At 39.2% G+C, this 23,644-nt stretch overlaps 1 protein-coding gene across 2 annotated transcripts; it reads right to left on the reverse strand.

Moving 5' to 3' along the window:
- Positions 1 to 1,902: 1,902 nt before the first annotated feature.
- On the reverse strand, positions 1,903 to 22,902 carry ZFAND4 (zinc finger AN1-type containing 4). Of its 2 annotated transcripts, none has more exons than XM_030453646.1 (10): positions 22,731 to 22,902; positions 21,516 to 21,818; positions 14,242 to 14,317; positions 14,087 to 14,154; positions 13,314 to 13,500; positions 9,752 to 9,899; positions 7,790 to 8,965; positions 7,136 to 7,190; positions 4,700 to 4,817; positions 1,903 to 2,842 (listed from the first exon to the last, which is right to left on the reverse strand). In XM_030453646.1, exons 2-10 carry the CDS (start codon positions 21,697 to 21,699, stop codon positions 2,707 to 2,709), a joined length of 2,148 nt encoding a protein of 715 aa, XP_030309506.1. In that variant the 5' UTR covers positions 21,700 to 21,818; positions 22,731 to 22,902; the 3' UTR covers positions 1,903 to 2,706. The 2 variants fall into 2 exon arrangements, with proteins under 2 accessions (XP_030309506.1, XP_030309507.1); XM_030453647.1 differs by lacking the exon at positions 22,731 to 22,902 and adding an exon at positions 22,461 to 22,667 and having other exon boundaries at positions 4,700 to 4,814.
- Between the last annotated feature and the right edge of the window lie 742 nt (positions 22,903 to 23,644).

Here is a 23,644-nt window from a genome sequence, read left to right on the forward strand (position 1 = left end):
AGCAGACAGATTTTTACCACCATGACCTTCTAGATATTTAAGAGAAAAGAAATATTATACTCAAGATTCAGAAACATTTCTGACACATCTGTAGCACTTATCCATTTCACATAAGAATCCTGGAGGTTATCCAAGAGGGATTATACCCAAAAGGTCCTCAAGCACAAAAGCTGCATGCAAAAAATATTTGATAGTAAGGTAGAGAGGCATACACTGGTCACTGGTAAATTTCCATTATGCAAATACTTTATCATACAATGTGATTACATGAAAGAATTCACAAAGCTAAACATTTCTCTAAAGGAGATGCATAGCACCATAGAGCACTAATACTCAAACCCCAAACATGTAGGAAAGTTTACACAGTAAACAATAATTAAACCATAGCATAGTCTAACACAGGATTTGGTAAAACTTGACAGCACATGTATTAGCAACTAATAAAATTGATTACAAATTTAAATGCTTTTAAGTGTTTACCTCTGGCTGAAACTAAGAGTTCCTGTAAAGGTATTGTAGGCAAGAACAAAACCAGAACTCTGTACAGAGCATTAGGTATAATAAAAAAGAGTTATAGTAAAAACTATGAGAAGCTACATATGTGGAAATTATTACAACATTGCATTTTCTGATAAGTATTGTTGTGCACTTCATTATGCATATACAGAAAGGGAGTCATAATAAAGATCTGACTCCAAGATTTCCTACCACACATTAGTTCTGTAGCTTCACTAAACTTTGAGTAAGGCTATTCTAGTCCACTGCAAAATAATTTCCTGAAAATTATACTTGTGTAAAACCACATTAAGTGATGATAGCAAATGTTATTTTAATTCTATTTCTTACCAAATCTCTACTGTACCTATAAACAGATCAATATCTCTGTTTTAAGAATGTTGCTTAGCAGCAAATAAGTAATTGCTGAGGAACTAGTACTATTCACTATTCCTTTTTCTTCTCCTTCAACATCAAATATTGTCACATGGGGATGAAACAAAAATTAAAGGCATGTTGATAGTATCTGGAACTGTTCAGCAGGGATGTGCTAGGTGCAACTCTGTCCAGTAAGAAGTATGCCTAGAGGTCACACAAACACAGAACTACCATTTTACCTTATCACTGCCCAGGAGAATGATTTTGAAAGTTTTAATCAAATGTCATTACACTCTGAAAACTCCAGAAGGTTTAAGAAGTTTAAGGTGGACTACATGAAATGGGATTTCCTCCAAGAAGGAGAAGTCCTCAAGTTACTTCTCTCCCTTTCAGTTGTTCTCTTTTTTGGCCAAGCTTTTGATTGCCATGCTCATCAGCTGCCACTGTTTGACTGGAATGCAGCATAGATCTTCTTAATACCACAAAACCCTATGTTAATGACACAGGCCATGACATCCTATTGTCTAGATGCAATGCGGAGGGGTATGACTGGTGGCTTGTTGTAGGTATTAATCTGTTTTTACTCTATCACCCCAAGCAACATAAGCTTATAGAAGTATTTCAAACAAACTGAAGAAATGAAAAAGGCTTTCAGTTGCTACATTTTTCCAACACCACTTCCTTCATTAGCTGCATGGTCATTAGAAATTCCCTCATGCAAGTCCTAAATTGCCTTTGTACAGTACCAGCTGAAGGGGAGAAAGGCTGCAGACTAAAACATCCCATTTGTTTAACACCCATTTTGCCTGTGCCCGTGTATCTGCAGGACTTCACGAGGTTTAAAGCACATTGAGGCAGTCACACTATGTCTAATGAAGTTAGTGGGAATTTTCCCACCAACTACAGTAGGAACTGAGATGAGCCAGTACTTCTGGGACAAAAAACCAACCCCAACTTAAGAAACCAAAACCCACACCTCTCCCCTAGAACAAAGCCCAACTTTTAATTTAGGAGCATGCTGTAAGATAAGTAACGTTACCTTGATTATTTATAAGAGCATACAACAGAATAAAATGTCATATTTATTAGAATTTCTTCCAGTAACAGCATTGAACAACTTAACAAACCAAGTTGTGAAGTCTTAAAAAAAACCTAGGATTACGAATAAAATTAAAATAAGTTGTTCCTTGTATTTAATGGCAACAAAGGGAGGACTGTCTCTTTAAACCCACACTTGTCATATAAACAGTATTACTTTAAGAAAATGTGATTAACATGATATGTTATTTTTGGAATGGGTACACAGTGTATTAATGCCAATCTGAGTGAAACCAAGGGGTGAAACACATTACCGCCCTAAAGATCTGAAAATAGGTTGTTTGAAGAAAGGGGAGAAGAATCTTTCTAGTGAAATAACTTAGAAGATACCACACAATGGACAAAAAATGCAAGAGTACAGAAGACATTCCGTGACATCCCTCATTACAAGACTCCCTCAAGTCTGGTTATACAGTAAATAAAGTTAGTAAAGTGCATCTTTTAAAGACTTGTCTAGTGAAATATTTTTTTCAACTATAAAACACAACACAAGACGTGCATTTTATCAGTGTAATTTTTTAAAAACTAATATTTAACTTTTCATTCATCAAAGAAGAAAAGTTTTAATTGCAGTAGTGTTCACATTATTCTTCAACAGGATGCATCCTCATGTGCTTTTGTTACTTGGCAAACCTTTAAATACGGAGCATGACAAAATCATGCTGTCTAAGCAAGTGCTTCTCTCAGTGTAATACAATTCTTCAATGGCAGAATGCCCCATGCAGCACAACCATGTTAGATTTTGGGAAGCTTTGGTGCACTAACAACGGGATTGGTCTCCTGCAAATACCTTCTCCCTGCACTCTTATAGTCGTAGGTGCAGGTGTGAGTCTCTGCATAGCGGTGCGTTGCACAGAAGTTGTTTCCACATCTGAAGAATCAAGAATATCAGAAGTTACAAGCTTTTAGAAGCTTTTAACTGCATGACATGCTGGGAGCCCTTTGGTCTGATCATGTTTTGTTTATTTGACATAACTGCCTGGATTTTAATCATCCTTGATTAGTAACGTTAACTGGTAGGGTAATCAAAATGACATTTTTGTCACTCAGTGTTGCAGTTTTGACCCAACAGTTACTTCAGCTGGGAAGTTAAGCAGGATTGGTACTCCTGGAACCAGCCAGCACGGATAAAACACTAAGAAATTAAGAATGGTGGGCTTTGAGATCTATTTTTATTTATTTTTAAAGGACCTCACACAACAGAAGTTGTTAGAATTCAGAAGAAAACAACACGAAACTAAACTGATGGCAGCAGTTGAAATCCCCTTAAAGCATTTCAATTCAAAACCAGCACATCACTCAGGGCATCAAAATGTTTAGCTCTGCACAAATTCTGCCTGGCATAAACTCAAATTAGTAATTTGAGATTAATAAATACAGATTTAGTCAGCTGTAAATACATCAGACAGACTAACTATAGAGAGCATGACTTCCCATGTGATTAGATAAACACGAATCGTTTCCGAATCAGTTGCAATTTCAGCAAATTAAGACTGATTTTTTCCTTTACACTTGACAGCTCAGCAGCTCAGTCTCCTAACAGGAGAAAAGCACACCCTGGATGTTGTATCTGATACGAACAAGTGCTTCAAGTGGAGACTGATTATTAGCATCTTAGTGCCTGATTATTTTATATAGTTGCTTCTTGACTGTAAAACAACTACATAATTCAAAATCAGAATTCTGTCGAAATGGATCAAGCATTACTCATCCAAATTAATGTCTCACTATTAGACAATAATCCTTTGTTTATCTGTTTTTCTTCAGTTGTAATAAACTCTGGAGCTATTCCTGAGGCTTTGTGTGTTTGGTAATACAGGTTTCTTTGGTCACCTAATCAGCAGTTCTTATATGACTGTATTCTCTATTTGGTTCATGTGCCATTCTAGTAAGAAGTCATATGGTTGCTCCTTCTGAAACTAGAATGAATGCTATTCCTGGAGATGTGCTATTTCCCTCTTTTTTCCATGCTTTATTTTTAACCTTAAGCAAGCTGCTTAGTTTTAGTTACTACTAGAAGATCTTGCAGCTATTTACTTAGCAGGAAAGTGTGATTTTGAAACAGTTCTGGACACCTCAAAGACACCCAGACACAACTCCCCAGTGGCAGAAGTCTTGTTCATTCTGCTGTTCATTGGGCATGAACCAAGATCAGCTCGAAATACAGCCCTTACAGCACTGCAGTTTCCTCAAGCAGGTTTTTTTTTGCTGTGATTTTGTTTTGTTTGTTTTAAAGTTTTCAGTGATTGCCACCAAGCATCAAGTCTCATTACACTGTCTGCAAGTCATGACCTGGCATTCTGCTGATGAGGTGCTGTAAATGCTCAAAGGTGCCTGAAGTCTCACAAGAAACAGAACACACAATAAAAATTAATAACACCACTGCTGCTGAGAAACTTTGCAAAACATAAATCTGTAGCAAGTTCTCACCACGCCAGTATAAAATGTCGCCTTTCTTTTTTTTCTAATCATGCTCTTTAATTTCTCATATCTTGAATTCTGATACCTTCCATTTCTTGATTTTCTTGAAAGAGCATACACTTCAACAGCAGAACAGGTACAACTTTCCTGTATTTCAATTCCTGTAGTTTTGCTAAACTGAGAACTGCAACTTTTTTGAAGGTTGTCTTTTGATTTGCTATGCAAATATATATTATACAGTGTAGAAAACATTTTGGGTAGCCCAACTATCAGCTCTAAACAACAGCTGGTTACAGGCTCAGCCTACCTGCACTCATAGCTGGTTGCCAATCCAGTTTTCTTGCCACAAAGGAAGCAATGCTTTGTACTTTTCTTTTTTGCTTGAATTGAGCCATTCATAGGTGGAAGATGGATTCGTTCACCTGCTTTCAGAGGTAGAAAGACAGCAAAGGCATTTTAGTTTTACTTATTCTTGATCACAAATTAGTTAAATGTTGTATTTTGAAGACCAGATTAATTTTGCATTTCTTAGAAAACTTCAGGTGGGAACCCCAAAGCCTAAACAGAGAAAAAATCCACAAAAGTCAAAGTACAAAACATATCTCAAGCTTATGTAACACATTTGGAAGAGGCAGTGCGATGTGGAACTTAAATTATTTTTAACATCTGTTAAAAGTTCACATCAAGAAGAAGTTACAGAAAAAATAATGAAACACATCTCCTGAAGATCTTCCCAAATGCAAAATGAAAACACCTCATGTGACTAGGAAAGCACTGAACACAACAGCTTCCCAAAGAAGCAACTGGGCATTCAAGTAGCTGGTATATTCAGTAGCTAAAACCTCACATTTGCCAAATAAACTGTGCAACCTGTTAAAATTTTGTTGGTGCTCTACATTTGCAAGAAAAATGCCTTAGTAGACTACGGACCTCAATGTAGCTATATGGTTTAAGAAGACATTTTGCAGCTGTTTGTAAAATTTCTGTGCAGAAGACTTTGACTTTTTCCCCTGTAATTCTTGGCTGTTACTTTGTAACTAGAGAGCACAAAAAGAGAAGGCATCTTCTTCCCTCTGCAGGAGCTCTTCATCCACAACTTGCTCATGCAAATTTTCTACATGCCGAGACAGTGGAAGCAAACAATGCATTCTCTCAAAAACCCTTTCTGTACTTCTACTATTATATTGTCAGGATACTCCCCAAAAGTGACCTCATGAGTTCAGAAGTGGTTTTTGTCAAGTGCACCCTTAATTCCAACAGTCATTTGTCAGCTGAGATACAGCAGGCTACATTCAAAAAGTAACACCAGGCAGTCACCACAGATTGCAGTTATCACTACTACCCAGTGCTCTCCCATTGCTACCCAGCATAGAAAGTTCTACGCAGTGTTTGTCCATGTTATCAATTTTACCACCCAAAAGCTGCTATATCAGGAGCACCAGTTACCCCTTTTTGTGAAAAAAGAAAAAAACAAAAGAAAACAACTCCCCCCCCCCAAAAAAAAACAAAACCAAACCCAAACAAACCCAACAACCACCCCAAACCAAAAAAAAAAAACAAACCCAAAGCCCACACAAAGCAAACAGAGTTTGCAGACAGCTCCCCCTGTGGACCATACTTAAACAGAAAAAACAATACACCCATCCTCACATTCATGATCCCTACAGTAAATACAGCAAATAAAGGCCTTGGATAACAAATTGAACCTGTCTTGGCCAGCAGAGCATTGCCAGCCACCTCCCTACCAGAAGCCTGCATGATACAGTGACACCAACTTTGCCTTTCTTACATATGGAACATTTGGAAAATACATTTCTGTCTGACATATGATGACAACACCCCAGAGGAGTGTTGTTCTTATAGGTCAGCTCCATATGATGCAGACAATAGTAGGCTTCCCTATAACACAGACATGACTGCCAGAGTATGACCTCTTTTCCCATGGAGTAGGTGAGGACAGACCTGTTTATTAGTTACTGCTAATTCAAAGCTGGTAATTCTCTATAATTAGATCTTAAAATCCTGGGATACATCCCTGACTCTTTTCCTAAAGTCATATAGAAAGGACAACCTGCAAACTGCAAGTCAAAGATGTGAAAAAGTTCACTGCTCTAAAACTCATTAGCTAATTGTCTTCAGAGTTTTAAGACATCTAGACAATCCCAGTCCTCACAAGAGAATTAATCACAAAAGAAATGGATATTTAGGCACGGTAGGCATTTTCAGTAGATGTCAAGCATTAAGCACTCTACAGTTAATTAAGAGTAGCATAGAAAGAATAATGCCTATCACAAAAAAGAGAGAACAATCTGCATTATCTCAGTAATCTTGAGCACCTATGTCCTTATTGCTTCCTCCCCATTTTGCCAAATCCTTCTGGCTCAAGCTGTAGTTCTAAAGACAATTCTAGTGATAAATTTTGCTTTGATTTTAGTACACTCTAAAGTTTTTAAAGAGATTTTGGAAACTTCAGAGCAGAATCTCATATTTACATCCACAGATGACATGAAGGATTCACTAAGTACTAAACAAAGCTAGGAAAGAGTCACAGTTCTGTCTAAAATCTGCATTACATATGTATGTTAAAGAATTGTTTAAAATATTAAAATTAAAACATGCTATAGAAGTGTAATACAACAAGTATTTTGGAAGACTTACAAAGATAAATTATTCTTTTCTTCTATATATGTGCTATACCAGGAAAGAGTAAAGTCACCTTCAGTTATTAAGTCACATTACTTACCTACTCTTTTCCCTACAGCTGCAACACTTCCATTCATTCCAAGCCCATGTGCAGACTAAAAAAAAAACAAAACAAATTTCCACAAGGAAATTACTAGCAGATGGAAATTAAAAGTTAGGCAGTCTGCTATCAGCTTACTTGAAATCAATGTTGGTTCAATTAATAGCTAACAAAGAGTCCAAGAAGACTTCTGTGCAAAAATTTAAAATCCTGTAACATTAAGTTTTACTCAACACTACTACTTAATAGTTTCCCCATACTTCCCAACACACCAAAACAAAGTACATTGGTGACATATGGTGCCAGTCAGAGGGAAAACTTTCATTAGTGACCAGCAAAAAAGTCAGATGACACTCCAAACACAGACATTCATAATTTTGTCAGTATAAGAACTAATAATTCTAGTTGTGAACTGAAAAACAACTCTAATTTTAATGAAAAATTACTTCTGGGACCCAATCAGATAAACATGCAGTTAAGATATCAACAAGAAATCAGAAAACTAAACTGCTAACTATCAGGGATTTAAGTAGACCTCCTCCTCCCCATTTGCCTTCCCTGAAAAGACACAGACACAAAAATATAATTTCTGTAAGACCAGTACAAAGAAAAAGACAGGAAAACTTTAATTTCTTTGGAACTACTAGTACTCACTAGAACGTATTTAGTAGCTTCCGTTGGAGGAGCAGTTTTCCTAAAGCTTTCTTCCTGAAAATGCTGAAGGTTTGTAGGTAGTGCAATATCAGAAGTCCGAAACCTGCCTTTCCCACAGGAACTCAGTAAACTTTCCCTGTCTGTGCTTCGAGACAGTGAAGCCAGAAATCCCGAGTTACCTGCAGAACTCACAGGTTCTTTGGATGCCTTGTTAGCTACATCTGTCATGCCCCTAGCCTCTGCTTTAGAAATTACATCAGGTCTTTTGCCAAGTGACTCTACTTTCCCACCACGAAATCTCGTAGCCCTGGCTAAAGTGGAGTCTGCTACGCTTCGGACTTCCCGCAGCACGTTTGGGGAAGCTGCAGATCTCAGGTTAGCAGCCTCAAAGCACCTGGGTTGTGTTTGTGGTTTTAGAGAACTATGACGAGCCACTTGTGTTGAAGACCAAAGAGGTGACAAAAGCAGATTTTTCTGTGGACTTAAATCATGAGTACTGAGAAGGTCAGCTCCCACTGCTGCAGTGCTCAGCACCTTGCTAATGGGTTTCCTATGCTGCTCTGCAACCTTAGATTCTTCATCTCCACCTGACAGTTCAAGTTCTGTGTTCACCTTTGCTATGCCATATATCTCACTACCCTTTTCAGTGGTGCTTGCTTCTGTTAACAAAGCAAAAGCATCTGTTTCAGGTAGAAGTTTTTCTTCTGTTCCATATATTTCTACATTGGTTAGATTCGGAAACAAAACAGCATCCTCATCACTTGGTGATGTCACGTTTTCTGATGTTTTTTCTGAATTTGTAGATAGAGATGAAACAGGAGTCAGAATAGTATTTGTAGGCAGCTTTCCATTTTCTAGTTCAATACGAGATATTTTTGGTGGTAACCTGATGCTACCAACAGACTGAGACCAAGAGCTGCTCTGCCAAGTCTCATCTTCCTTAAGAAAGTCATTAGTAGTGGATGGCATTGTAATACCAGCAGTGGCCAAAGTAGCCAATGCTGAAAGTGCATTTTGGGAATACTCTGAGGGATATGAACTTCCAGGAGGAGGTAGGCAAGACTGTCTAATATGGGGGAGCACTCTTAAAAAGCGGTGACGAGCAGCAGCCACTGAGCCACTGGATGGTCGAGGAGCCACTGGAGGACGAGGTTTCACTTTCACAGTTTTCTTAGGCTATTAAAACCAAAACAAAGCAAAAAACACACATAGAACAACAATTAGTATTTGAATTATGATGGCATTCAAAAACCCGACTGAGATCACACTCCCAAGAATTCAGACAGTTTAAGGCCAGAAAGGACCAAATAATTCTTTCTACGCCCTCACCTGCTAACAGCCATCAAGACTTCACCCCAACATCTGAGTAATAAAATAAAAAATTACAATCAGAGAAAGGCTTTTCAGTTGGCAGGCTACAAGTCAGAGAAACATGAAAGGGAAGCCAAAATGCCATCAAAGTTACTCAGAAGAGCTTGGGGTCTCAAGGCAAACAATGAAAGGAAGTGTATAATCTTCACTATACAGAACATTTGGGTAACCTAGACAGACATGAACACCAATGTAATGTTTTCCAGCTAGTCTCACTCTCATATTGATAAGTTTTTCAGTTACAGTATTTCTAATGAAGTTTCACTTAAAAGATTTTTACAGAGCAGTACTGCAAATCCACGCCATCTAAAGCATTAGAAGACAAAAACACAAAACAAAACCCCACACACCCCCAGAAAAAAACCCAATAACTCTAGGATCAGTAGTGAATTCTTTGAATGTGCACAAGTAGATCCAAGTAAAGCCAATTCCTCACAGCAGAACAAGAGCACTTACTTAAAACAACAGGTAAGCAATCATCTACCCTTGATCACTTCAATTCCCAAGACTGCAAACTATCTGACCTGCCTTATAGCAAAGTCAGCATTAGGAAAAACATTTTAGGATAAGAAAATTTAATCACAACTGCACCTTTTTACTCAGATTCATGTTCTCCATCTTTGCCTTGAGCAGTTTCATTTTATTCATAGTAATTGAATTCTCAATAATCTGTTGGCCAGAAGGTGATGCCTCTGTCTCATCTTCATCATCAGCGTATAAGTTATAAACTGAACCACTACTGAAAAGAGAAGAAAGTTTGTGTTTAACCTCTAATCAAGTAATTATGTTTTCAGTGTATTCTCACAACTAGCAAGTCACATCCATGGTTGATCTGTTGACAAAGTATTATGCAAAATTCTATGCAAAGACATTTCAACTCCATTATTTATCAGCATTCCCTATTGGATGTTCACACAAAGTGATGATGCTGAAATAAGAACACAGCCACGCTTCTGGGAAGTTGTTATACCACAAGGTTGGTTCACAGTAACTATGCATTTCCCTCACAGAGGGGATATCTAGTTCCACAAATGTCTCCTGAAGGTAAGGCCAAAGCTGTTAACTGTGTGAGTCAGACAACAAGCTGATCTGTTTTCCAATTAACCAGACACTGGCACGGAAGGAAAGTCCAAATCTCTATCCATCCTGAGGAGTTTTCTCTCCATAAATGGAAATGGAGAGATCAGCATGGGGATGTGATATTCTACATCTCCTTTTCAAAATAAACAAATCAATTTTTTAAAAGTTCAGTTTAAGTTTCCAAAGAGTTTAACATTTGGAAAAAAAACAAACAAGTTAGAATTGCTAGACTCAAAACATTTTAATTCAGTAGTCACTAGAAAGTCAGTATCTGCCTTGTTTGTTCAAAGAAGCATTAGTCACTAGCACACATCCAACATCTGACAGTGAAAGAACAATTAAGAGTGTGAAATTCATTACAAAATGATGCACTTATTGCATGTAGCACATTTTAAACACTCTGTTGCCCTTGGTCTAGGGCCAGTGTTTTCACACTGACTCTCTAACCCATTTCCTAAAATGAAACAAAATTCCTAAAGCAGCACAGGTGGGACTCATCTTTAAGAGCATGACTGTAGCAAATTCAAAGTTAAGAGTCAGCAACACAGTCCAGTCATTTTTTACCCAAAACAGAGCAGCTTCATATGGGGACGGTCACCATGCATATTATGTACCACTCCTGGTAAAGATTCAACACTAAGGAATAACTTCAGAACTGTAACGCTGCAAAGACTCAAGTCACCCGTTCACAGTAGTTCTTTGACCTTCCCTTCCTTCTGTCTAAGGACAGAAACAAAAATTAAATGATTCCTGTTTGCTTTGGGTTTGTCTCTTTTGTTGTTTGTTGTTCTTTTATGCAAAAGGACTGCTATCCTTTTTCTTGCATTTTCTGGACAAACACAAGCCAAAAAATAAAATAAAAAAAATCAGTCCTCTACCACAACTCCAAGAATTTTCTATTAATCCAGTAATCACTGCACGTATTTATACCTGCCAAGCTTTAATCATTAACCTAAACACAGATAAAATGAAATTATCTGGTGAACTATAAAACAGAGCCCACACCAATTATTAATTTCTAAATTACAGTCACTAAATTGTGCTCCGTATATAAGCAATGTGAGAAAAGCTGATAAAACAAGTGCCTCAAAATGCAAAACAAGTCATTAGTATACTCACATATATAAACACAGTGTGGAAAACACTTGTATTCAGATACATAATCTCTCTCTGTAAAGATCAAATGAAAAGGTCTGATTTGTTTCCATTCTTTCCTTCCTTTGCTACTTTTTCCATTTCCCATGAAGTCTGATTCAGCCATAATAAAAAAAATTAAAAATTAAGATTTCTTCTTCTGTCCCCAGATTAAGTCTGCCTTAGTAGAAAAGCTAATGAAGAAAACCAACTCAAATTGAATGTTTTCAACTCAGGTAGCTTCCAACTTTATTAGATCATTTCACCAGTGACAGCATATTTCTTAAGTATAACATATTTTACTTTTATACATGCTGTTGTGATTAAAAGGCTTACCAAGATGCTTGCAAGAGTCTTAAGAGTGCAGTTTATTCCTCCAGTTTGCTATTTTTAGCCGATGTCAAGTAAATTATTATTTAATCTGTAGACTATCCAGGATTACCTAATTGAGAAGTACTAAGAATTTCAAACAATTGTTCATGATAGGTTTAAATGGAAAAAAAATCATGACACACACACGAGTTTAAACAGGCAGATACCAGAGATCCCATTACATTGAAAAAATGAAGCTCAAAATCCTTCTGAAAACTTCTTGAATCTACTCAGTGAGTACCCACAGTCCTAGCACTGAATTAGTTTGGATGCTCTTTGAACTGAAGGGGTATAAAGGAACAACTTGGTAATAGGCAGTGTATCAGTGAGAACAGGAATTAAATCTATCTGCTCCTCTTTCCTGCAGTGTATCCAGGCCAGTGCAGCAGCAAAGTTCTCAGTTCTTACTGATGTTTTTTACCTATTTTAAAACTACACACAACACCTTATGTAGCTGTTTACTGAAGAGTGTAGGGGATGAAAGATAAGATCATAAATCTAAAATATTTGTATTGTCCCTCTTCTTTCCCCCCAGTAATTGTATATCAAACACCAAGTCTTTCTACTTTGTGTAACTATGTGGGAATTCAACACTGACATTCAGCTTGTGGTTTTTAAGTACAGATTTCTTATAAAAGATTCTAAGAATAATATCACTCTGAACCCACTGAACTGCAGGGTACAGCTAGTTCCCCAAACAGAGATTCTTTTCCTTACAGTTGTACAAATATCAAGTTCTTCTGTGAAGGAAAAAACCCTATCCAAAAGCTGCAGTGCAAAGACAGAATCCAGTAATGTCTAATACATACTACCAAATTTAGGCAATAAAAAGTAATGTGTACTATGATGTACTTGCTCTTCAGATGGTAACACTACTTTGACCCTCTGACAGACAAGTTTGGTACTTCAAAAGTATCTATCTGAAGCCTTATTAAGTGCAAAGGCTAGCTCTACTGGTAATTTTTTTCAGCATATTTTAAAAACAAACAAAAAAAATAGTAAAAAACCATACCAAATCAAAACGCAACAAAAAACCCAGTTTCTCTGAAAGTTCAGCCAAATCCTCTAAGAATTTTGCACTGCCAATCTATCATCTTCCTGACTAATTATTTGATCAAGTCATATCCATACAAAAAAGAATATTTAACCTGTGAAGAAAGAAATGTTTGTAACACTGGACAAATGCCTTAAGATGGAAGAGAAAGTACTTTAAAAAAGTTTTTTAATATCTTTATTGCCATATATACTCTCCTATGAATTGTTCCCTTTTAGAAAGGGCTGGAATGTTGAAAATTGCCTAAAGAGCATGAATTGTCTCAGGCACCAAGCAAGCTTTACATTACTGACAAGCACAGTGACAGCTGTCAGCATGGCCACTGACCACAAGTAACTTCTGTACTGTCAGGCCTCCCAGTTACTGCACTTCAGCAGCCATAAGGAACAATTCTTGCAATATTCTAGATACATTACAGATACTCTTTTGACAATGTCAATGAAGATGAGCTGAAAATTATACAGCACCCCCCTCCCTTTTGAAGAATAATGTAAAGATTAACACCAACTTTACCTCAAAGATTCAGACAATGGTGTTAAAGTACCATCTCCCCGATCTACCACACGGAAGAAATTCAACTGGTCTCCTTCTCGATATACTAAGAAGGTAACTTGTTTGTTGGATGGCCCCTTCTCCCAGATCTCCTCTCTACTGGGATCCATGTATTCAGCCATTTCCCTGATAGGGTCTTCCACAGGAACTACAAAAAGAAACAACAAAATAAACCCAAATTATTACCAAATTATTATTGGTGTTGTTCTCATCACCTCTGAAAGCTCAACTCAGTTTCCAATGGGAATTCCCAATCTAGAAGATGAAAATTATAAAGGGTATTTTCATTCCTTTATAATAAATAGATGATCCATATAACCATGTTTATCATCTGACTGAACCAGACCAATTCTTACTAATCAGATTTTAAAAATTAATTGTGTAATGATACTATACTATACTTTTTTCTGCAGGTGAAGAATTTCTGATTTTAACACTTGATGATTTTATACTACCAGGTATCCTGTATAGCTAAACAATATGAGATGGATTGGTGCACTTGGCATGAAAAAGTCCCACCTCTTTTTTTTTTTTTTTTTTTTTTTTTAAATATTTTTCCAGTTACTTTGGAACTGAAGGATGCTCATCTAAAATGACCAAATCACAGGATGGCAGGGCTTGGAAGGGACCTCTGAAGATCATCAAGTCCAACCCCCTGCAAGAGCAGGGCCAAAGAGAAGCTGTTTAGTTATGAAATGTTGCATGAAAATTATTATTTCTGAATTAACACCTACCTCTTCTAGTGTTAATAGGTCCACCTCGCATAGCCAGAACTAACTTCAGAGTGCAGCCTTCTGAAATGCTGTAAAAAACATAAATGTATGTAGCATTTTCTACTGCTTATGCTAATGATAGTTTAGAAACAATAATGATTTTATTCTATACTTACTTATAATAATTTAAACAATAGTCATCCTTCAGCTCTGTATTATTCCAAATTAAGTGCTGCTGAGAGACAGGAATACCTGAGCAAAATAAACAAAAAGAATCATGGAATCACAGAAAGTAAGGGGTTGCAAAAGACCTTGAAAGCTCATTTAGTCCAACCCCCCTGCTAGAGCAGGGTCACCTAGAACAGGTTGCACAGGAACACCTCCAGATGGGTTTTGAATGTCTCCAGGGAAGGAGATTCCACAACCTCCCTGGGCAGCCTGTGCCAGTGCTCTGTCATCCTCACAGTGAAGAAGTTTTTACTTATACTTATGTAGAGCCTCCTATGCTGGTACCTGGGGTTGTTCTTTCCCAGATGCAAGACTTTACACTTGGCCTTGTTGTAATTCATTAAATTTCTCCCTGCCCAACTCTCCAGCCTGTCCAGGTCCCTCTGGATGGCAGCACAGCCTCCTGGGGTGTCAGCCACTCCTCCCAGTTTTGTGTCATCAGCATACCTGTTGACTGTACACTCTATCAATGACCTGGATGATGGAACAAAGATGCTGAACAGGACTGGACCCAGCACTGATCCCTCTACCAGATACAAGTCTCCAGCTGGATTCTGCACATCAGTCACCACTCTTTGGGCTCTATTGTGTATCCAGTTCTTAATCCATGTCACTGCCCATTCTTCCATCCAACATTTCCAGAGATTACTCAAGAGGATGTTATGGGAGACTGTCAAAAGCCTTGCTAAGGTCTTGCACCAATATTGTGTTATCTTTACTTTGTCCTTGTGGGATTCAGCAAGAACCTCCAGCCTTAGGAACATAACAGTGTTCTCTTAGGCCATCAAAACATTTTTTATTACTTATATCTGGCAATATTAATTTTCAAATCAAATTCTGAGACAGATTTGGCTAAGTATTTTTGATAAAAGGAAGTAAGCACACCAAGTGCCTGTTCCTTAATAAAAATCCATATTCTATACAACCATTAACTTTGTTTCTTTTTGCCTGCATAGTCAACATATTTAGATACAGATATAACATACTTTGAAGATAATAAACTTAAATTGGTACAAACTGAGGTCCTAACACATTTTTACAAGAATCCTGACACTTTCCAAATTTTGGATAAAGTAGAAACCTGGACAGATATGAAAGGATAATAAATCTCAGATCACACACACACAAAATTTCCCTTCAGCATCCCAAAGGAGTCCTGTTGTTCAATCTGTCTAGTAAAATCCAGATAATTAAGATCTCACTGTGCATTCCTGACAAACTGAAAAGAAAATTAAAATCTGTAATTTATTTTTTCAAAAAGGTCTAAACACAACTACTCAGATGAAGAAGCAAAAGCTGTATTTTCCAAGAGGTTAGAGTACCTTATATTCTACTTCTATCCACTGCATGATAAACATTATTAACATTGTTATTGCATGTTAACACTGTTAGACGTTTACACCTTATGTATAACCTTATGTATAACCTTATGTATAACCTTATAAGGAAAACAATTCTTTACTGTAAGGGTAACAGAGCACTGGAACAGGCTGCCCAGAGAGGTTGTGGAGTTTCCATCTGCGAAGACATTCAAAACCTATCTAGATGTGTTCCTGTGTGACAGACTCTTAAGGTGATGATGCTCTATCAGGGGGCTTGAATCAGATGATCTTCAGAGGCCCTGCCAGTACCTGCCCATTCTGTGATTCTGTAACATATTCAGACACTTCAAAGGAGATACAAGTAGCAATGCTACACAATGACACTTCGCATAATGCATCTGGCAAGAGGGGAACACAAAGATTTAGAGTTCATTTGGGTGGCTTCTAAAAACAAACTTCCCAAGGCTTGCAAGGGTGCTAAACAAGCTGTGGCAAAAGGTCAGTTCAGTAGCCCCGTCCTGGCTGGAGAAAGGGCACAAAGCTACCAACACCCATCACCCTGAAAGGAAGAAAAGGGGAACAAATTCTGGTGAAAGTCCAAGTAGCTTCAACAGGCAAGTAAGAGACATGCTAAATGGATATCTCCACACAGAAGAGGGAGTGCACTTTGGAATAACTGTCATTGACATTATTTAAGTATATATTTAAGTATTTAAGTATAAGGGAAGATGGCAATTCCCTTTTTTCATCACAGCTCACATCTGTATCTTCTTTTTTATCAATGACCAACACAACTTTACTTCACTTGGATAGCACTTAATGTGAATCTTGTGTGCTCTGAAGTCCACAAGACATTCATGAGGGGAATATGTTCATACAGGAGACTGGTTACTACACTGAGAGCTATTATTTAATAACTGGTTATTGCTTATGTTTCCAGTCTGCAGCATACGTAAAACAAGAACAAGGTGGCAACAGATTACAAATAGTCATTACCGTCTGCATGTTATGGTTTCAGCAGGCTCCAAGGAGCCATTTCCATTTACTTTGATAAACTCAGAGTATTTGTTAAAATGGCTGCCTTGCAATTGGCAGTACTGCAGTGAAAAATGTTTTTATTTATTTAACAGTGACAACGTATTTTTGATTAAGTGAACATACGAAAAGACTATACTCTGCTGTAATGGGAAACAGACAAGTCTTTATTACCAATTCATTTTATGCTGCTTTCTAAGAATCCTGTATTTATACACAGAGGAAATGATGTATGCTTTATAGGTTCAGGTGAAGGAAAATATACATAAGCATCCCCTTTTCTGGATTATTTGCTTTCTCAAGTACACTTGCATTTGAGATCAGCATGTAAAACTAGCAATGAGACAAGCAAGATAGCCCTCCACTATGCTCTTCTCCTAAGCAGCATGTGACTGTATCACTGGACTGCTTTAAATCAGTACTGGGAAAAAAACCCCAGAAACAAAACCAACAAAACCCAGTAGGGCAATAAGGTAAATAGAAAGCAGATTGTCTTTGAAGTGGCTGAAGATGAGTTGACAATGTGGCCGACTAAAATAGGGGAAGAAGAGAAGCTGGTACTCAATCCCATCTCTGAATCAGCATTATCAGATACACCCTTAAGCTTCACTCCTTTACTCTTCTTTCTGGCATACTAATTAGGCTCACCTGAAAAACTGATATGGTCTAACCTGACCCAGAAAAAGCCCTCTGCAGATTTCAGAACAAGCTTGATTTTATCTTGTAGGTAAGAAGGTTGCTATGTTTAAAAGCACCACATACATTTCAAAGTTGAAGTTCAAGCAGTGTACTAATTTTGAAATTGCTGGAGTTTATCTTAAACATTTGCTTTTTGTTGCTGCTCCCAGATGGGCTGGGCTGACAGTCTCATCTTCCTTCAGAAAATAAAGGAAGAGGTGCAAAGGTTCCCAACTTAGAGCAGCCAGACCATTAACTGTAAACGCCTTCTATTATCATTTGTATGACAGTAAGGTACACTGGTGTAAATGGTGCTCAGTACTGAACTACTTTTATTCATATTTGTGTGGCCCTCTTACTCTGGTCCTCACAGGCAAAGGTATTTTCTGTAATGCAAATATCATTGTTACATACTCTGAATTGACAGAATATAGAAAGAATTAAAACATCCATAAGAATTCTGCTTGATAATCATCCAGTTCCTTTCACTTAGAGTGAAGCTGCTGTACCTATGCAGCAAAATGACAACAAAAATACCAAAGAAAAATAACATGAGAATAGTACACACACAACAAAATTATTCTTGCATCTGTCACTCCTTGCTGACTGCAAGCTTTCCAAATTAAGCTGTACTCTAAATGCTAGTTCCATTTCCCCCCCCTTATAATAACACAAGAACAAGAGAACACCTGAATTTTTATCTAAAGGTAGTTGCTTCCACAGAAACAGATCATAAAATTCAGTTGCAGTGACTGAACAAACCATGACTGAGTTACTTTCTTATTTTAAAGCTATGTAAATGAAAGCCTAAACACTCCATACTGTAGAATGCAAATTAATTCCTGTAAAATAATAAGAAATAATAAGGAAAAAAAAATAATACCAACACCAAATCCCAAGCCCCACCTCTTCTCTAGACCCAAACCTATCTTGCTGAAAAAACACTTACAGGTATTATCTTTAACAGATATCAGATCACTTTTAACAGATGTTAACAGATGAAAGAATTAACCTCTGCTAGGAATACACTAGCTGGATGTTCCTTGTATAAAATTCAATACACTAATTGGTGTTTCCAAATGCAGACCAATAATATCACAGCAGCTACAAAGACTTGTGCAACAGAGGTTGAGAAAAGAGCTCTTTTTGGTTAAAAAAAAGTGCTATTTCCCAATTTAATAAAATCTTGCTATTTTTAAGTACCATTCATGTATTAAAGCCTCAGTCTTTCATGTCACCCTGAAGCTTAGGTATCACCCTGTCCATGACCCTCATCTTGCTTTCAAATACCAATAATCAAAAAGTAAAACCAGTGCAGTAGGTAGAGCTGCTGATAATGCTGTGCTATGCAGCTGGCTCTGTGTATTCCAGCTGTTAAGCCACTACTAGAGACAAAGGGAGTGATTTCTTCTCCAGTGTACTATTTAAAAAGATTCATTCAGTGAATCTGAGACCAGGAGAAATTTACCCTAGGTGGGATCAAATTCAACATGAGACCAGATGTACAATTTGGGCACCCACTACCCATGGAATTTATTTGAGAATCTGGTCCAAAACACACAACAGATCCGTTTTTAACTTCAGTTAACAAGCAGACTTGCACTGACATTTCAAATGCATTGGAGTCCATTATTAAATTTTCACCCATCTTCTTTATTGACTAAAACAAACTGGAAACAGAGAGCTGGCGATCTGGAGCTCTCTTCCTAGTAAGGTGCTAATGCCTACTACAGCTGTCTAAATGCATCCTTTCCACATCAGATACTTAAGCAGGCAGCAAGAATGACAAACAGTATCAGAATTATACAAAATTCCTAACATGCCATCCATGCTGTCCTTTCTTACTACAGTGCAGACAGTCTACAGCTTTGATATTCCAGTTGTTGCCAAAAATCAGTTTGTCTTGATTTAGTTTTATTATTAGCCTCTTACATTTATAGGCACTGGTGACATTTGGACAAATTTGTCAACTTCAAGAATAAAATCTAGGATCATATCAGGAGATCTCAGGTCTCAGATAATTTTCTCAAAACTTGTCTTTTTGTATGCATACAAATCATCACCCTCAACCCCCAAATGAGTTCACAGAGGCAATACGCACACCCTGTGTAGTCTCCCAGCAGTGTAGGAAGAATTCTCCATCCAGAAGTGCAGTTTATATGAGAGAGGTTCACACCCCATGAAATCTGACACAGTACAATAGCAAAAGGGAAAAGCAGCAGCAGACACAGAAAGACATGTCAACTTTCTGTTTCCCATGCTAATTCACAATGGCAAAATTACTTTAGGATTTTCACTCCTCCTGCATGATTTATTGCTTGAAGTTGTGCACTATTAATAGGAACTTTACTACTGAAACATTATTTTTAGATGCAGCCCCAAACAAAATACTTTGTCATTGTGTATCTGTCCCTTCCATGTACAGCCAATCTGTTTTCACCCTGATTCTCATAAATATTATGAATCAGGACATTACAGATATTTCAACTGGATTCGAACAACTCAATGATAAGCAAAAATGAACTCTTCCCTTCTGTATTTTAATGAAATTTACTTATTAAGTCTACACAGCAAGCACCTAAGCCATTAATTACCTTACATTACAGACAACAACATGTAAATAAAATTCTGAATAATCAAGATTATAACTTTATTATCGAGCTGTTCTGATAAGAAATTCTGATATTCTGTAAGCTAGGCACACCCAGCCTGCAATATTAAGATGTAGGTATAATTCAGTGTGTCTATTTGCATTCTCCTGTTTTGGACCACAAAAAATTTCAATTCCTCTTCCTTACATCTCCCACTAGTTTCTTCTTTAAAGAAAAAGATCATTCAAAGCTCACTTCATCTATATCATCCACAGCCCACCTTCACCTGTATTCACCTGCCTACGCTCCCTTTTAATTCACTTCTAGTCAGGATTCTATCACACATCTCTTTGCATCTCTCCTACACAGATTTTCAATCACACAGAAGAAAAATCCTTTTCTTGCTTCACTTGTAGCCTCCAGGAGAACTCAACACATTCTCTGACCTGTGATTAATTATGGCCCTGTCCCCAGCAAACAAAAGCACCTCCACACAGCTCCACATCAGTGGCTGTGCTGATGCAGACTCTGGCTAGCTGCACAGGAGAGCTGCTACTGAGTGAACCTGCCAGCAGAAAGTCACCTCTATTGTCACAATACTTCTGTGTTTTAAGACTTTTGCCAGCTACGTTTTTGTCCACTCATTAGTGCAGATTTCCATAACAGGAGAGTATCTCAGATTCAAGTGTAAGGCACCATATTACATCACCCAGAGGGTCAGTTGCACAGAGACAGAGGAATAAGAAACACGTACAGGTACACTGAGGAAGGAGAGGATCCCTTTTCTTAAAATTAGCAACTCTGATACCATACTCTCAGTTTATGCAGCTATGCAGTTCTTCAACTCCTCCAACGTGAGAAAAATGATGCAATGCTGCAAAGCAGACTGAATATGTATATATACATATTTCAAATCACATTCTTTAAAGCAGGATCATTCCCATCGCAGAGAAAAACAGATGAGACAACTTAAAGGAGATTTTCACTTTATAAGAAATGCCAGATTCATCATTTTAAGATAAAGCATTGCTTAGCCAGACCTCTATCAGCAAAAGATCACTCACCTACACAAAATTCAGACCAGTAACTTCAAGCCATCTTTGGGCTTTGCCAGCAATGCAGTTACTGCTGTAACTGAAGTAGCATAAATAAATTGTATGAACTAACTTAAGAAACAATAGCCATAGCACCTACTGTGAAGCATACTCAGACAGTTGCAATATAGACATACTGCAAGACTCAAGTTTATAACTTTGCTAGTTAAAAAATAACTTATGTCAGAGAATCTTTTCAACACCAAAAACACTACATCCCATAAAATATCATAACAATTAATGTTTACCACAGACTTAACATTTTAATGATATACACACAACAGAGATGAGTAAAAATACAAATTCCAGTGAAGCCTAAGCCATGAGCTGATAGAAAGGGAATAGAAAACAACCCAGTTCCAATTAAAACTAAGTGCCTGGCTTATATGTATTATTAAACAAGTAATTTAAATTAACTGGTTTGATTTTGGCAATTGTAATTTGGAAAACAAGACTTTCTCTATACTGCTAAGGCTTATGCTGAAATAAGGGAGAAGAGTACCTTCCAGTCTTTGAATTTTAGCTTTCACAGAAATAACTGTTTCAAAGGTGGAAACTCGCAGTTCAAAGCACGTTCCTGTAAGTGTTTCAATGAAGAGCTCCATGGTCTCATAAAAAGGAAGCTTGTACTGAAAAGGTCCCATATTATCTTCATTATAAAAAGGAGGCTCTTTCTTGTTGGCCATTACAAAGGATTTACAGCTTCTTTGTAAGAAGATCTGTCAGCAAACTACATTCCACTTCTATCCATGTCAGCTTTGAGGACAGGTGTGGTGCCTTGCTGTTCATGTCTGGTATTTTTCACCTATAAAGCAAACAAGCACAGTTCGAACAACACCTGAACATGGCTGTTTACGAGAGCCTCATTTTATTCTGGATGAACAATAAAATAGCTATTAAGAAGCAGTAAAACAGTTATCTACGTCACGCAACAGATAACCACAGATGATATTAGTAACAGCAGTTTCTGGACTCTAATTTTAACCATCATTCCAGTCCTACCTCCTCCCTTTTCATTTTCTTTCCACGAGGAACATGACAACCCGACCCGTCCTATTAACGCCCTAAGCCTCCAGACCAGAGCTGAGCCCTCGGCAGTGTCAGAACAGCAGAAAAACTCCAGACAGATGCAAAAGCAGGAGCTCAGGGAAGGCAGAGGACGAGACGGCGGCTTTCGCCCCTCGTCCGCCTCACGGTCCCGCCAGTCCGCCCCAGCGCTGCTCTCCGGAACCGGGACGGCAACGCCGAACCCGGGCCAGCAGAGCCCGCAAACAAAGGAGCGAGAGCAGCTACGCATGGCACCCCGCCCCGGGGCGGCCCTGCGCTCCAGGTAGGAGCCGTGCCAGCCGGACCCCCAGCTCACCCTCGGGATGAAACTGCCCCCTCCTCCCCCCTGTTCCCTCAGGGATGCGCCACAGGCCCGCGGAGCCGGGGGACTGAGCGCTACCTCTCCCCGCAAAGTCCCCGAGGGAGCAGCACCCCCGAGGGCGCGGAGACCGCCGCGTCGGGAGGATGGGATCCGCCGTCGGGCCCGCTCGGAGACAAACGGTGCTACTGTCTGCCCATGCAGCCCCGCCCGCTGTGCCTCACAGGAGGTCGCCGGCTCCGGCGGGGCTCAGGGACGGGTCGAGCCGCCGAGCCGCCGCCGCCGCCGCAGGGATGGGAACCCGGTAGCCGTCCGCGCAGCCTCTGGTATCCCAGCAGCCCCCGCGCTTACCTGGCTTTTATGACATCCCCGCCGGCTGTCCGCCCGCAGCCGAATGCGAGGCGCCTCCTCCCGCAGCTTTCCCGCAACCTTCCTGCCGCTGCCCTCGGGCGTCCCCCGGGTCCTCCCGCCGCTCCGCACGGCCCCGCTCCTTGGCGTTAGACGGGGAGCGGCTGAGCCTGCGCAGAGAAGGGCCCGGATGCAGCTCCCCCGCCGCTAACGACAGCCACGTGACACCTGCCCGGGAGGTCGCGGTGGCTCCTGGGAGATGTAGTCCAAGAGGACCCCTGCTGATGGCGGCCCCGCGGCCTCTGGCGCAGGCGGAGAAGGGCGAGGTTGAGGGGGAGGATGCTCCAGCGGCTTGACCAGGCCGTGTAAGCTGCGTGCGGACTGTTGACCTTTCCTCAGGGAAGACGTGCAAAACCACACATTTTACCTCAAACTCAAGCCAAGCGGGAGTCAGGGAGTGCTGCTGAGTGGGCGCGGTGCGGGCAGGAGGGGTGGGTGAGGCAGCAGGGCAGGCAGGGAGGGAGGGGAGCAGGGCCCTTGGGTACCTTTACTCAACGTCAGTGCTCAACTCTGCTGCAGCTTCAACAGAAATGTTGGTCAGACAAATCTCCAGGAACAGTGTTCCCCTCACCACCTTCTGGCATACTAATAAAGAAAACTAGGCTTATTAGCAGCTGCTAATTACATTAACAGCTTTACTTTCCACATAGGCTTTAAAATCATGCGAGATCTATCTTGCCCTCCAGCTGTTTGGTTTCAGATCCAGTGAAAACACTCAAAGCCTGGGGTTTCTCATGTAGGGTATGGAAGCCCTCAGACAAAGAGCACTGAGCAAATGCTGGGTGTAGTCATACTCCAGTCCTCCCCCTCCCAGAAAATGTAGTCATAGTTAATTGGACTTGAAAAAAAAGACACCA

Source organism: Calypte anna, chromosome 6 (assembly GCF_003957555.1).
Source record: "Calypte anna isolate BGI_N300 chromosome 6, bCalAnn1_v1.p, whole genome shotgun sequence".
NCBI lineage: Eukaryota > Metazoa > Chordata > Aves > Apodiformes > Trochilidae > Calypte > Calypte anna.

Coding starts and splice junctions, on each gene's coding strand:
- ZFAND4 (XM_030453646.1), bottom strand. CDS start 21,699: ATGGCCAACAAGAAAGAGCCTCCTTTTTATAATGAAGATAATATGGGA. Junction 14,155..14,241: donor TATTGTTTAAATTATTATAA/GTAAGTATAGAA, acceptor TGTTTTTTACAG/CATTTCAGAAGGCTGCACTC. Junction 7,191..7,789: donor AAGCTACTAAATACGTTCTA/GTGAGTACTAGT, acceptor TTTTTTTTTTAG/TCTGCACATGGGCTTGGAAT.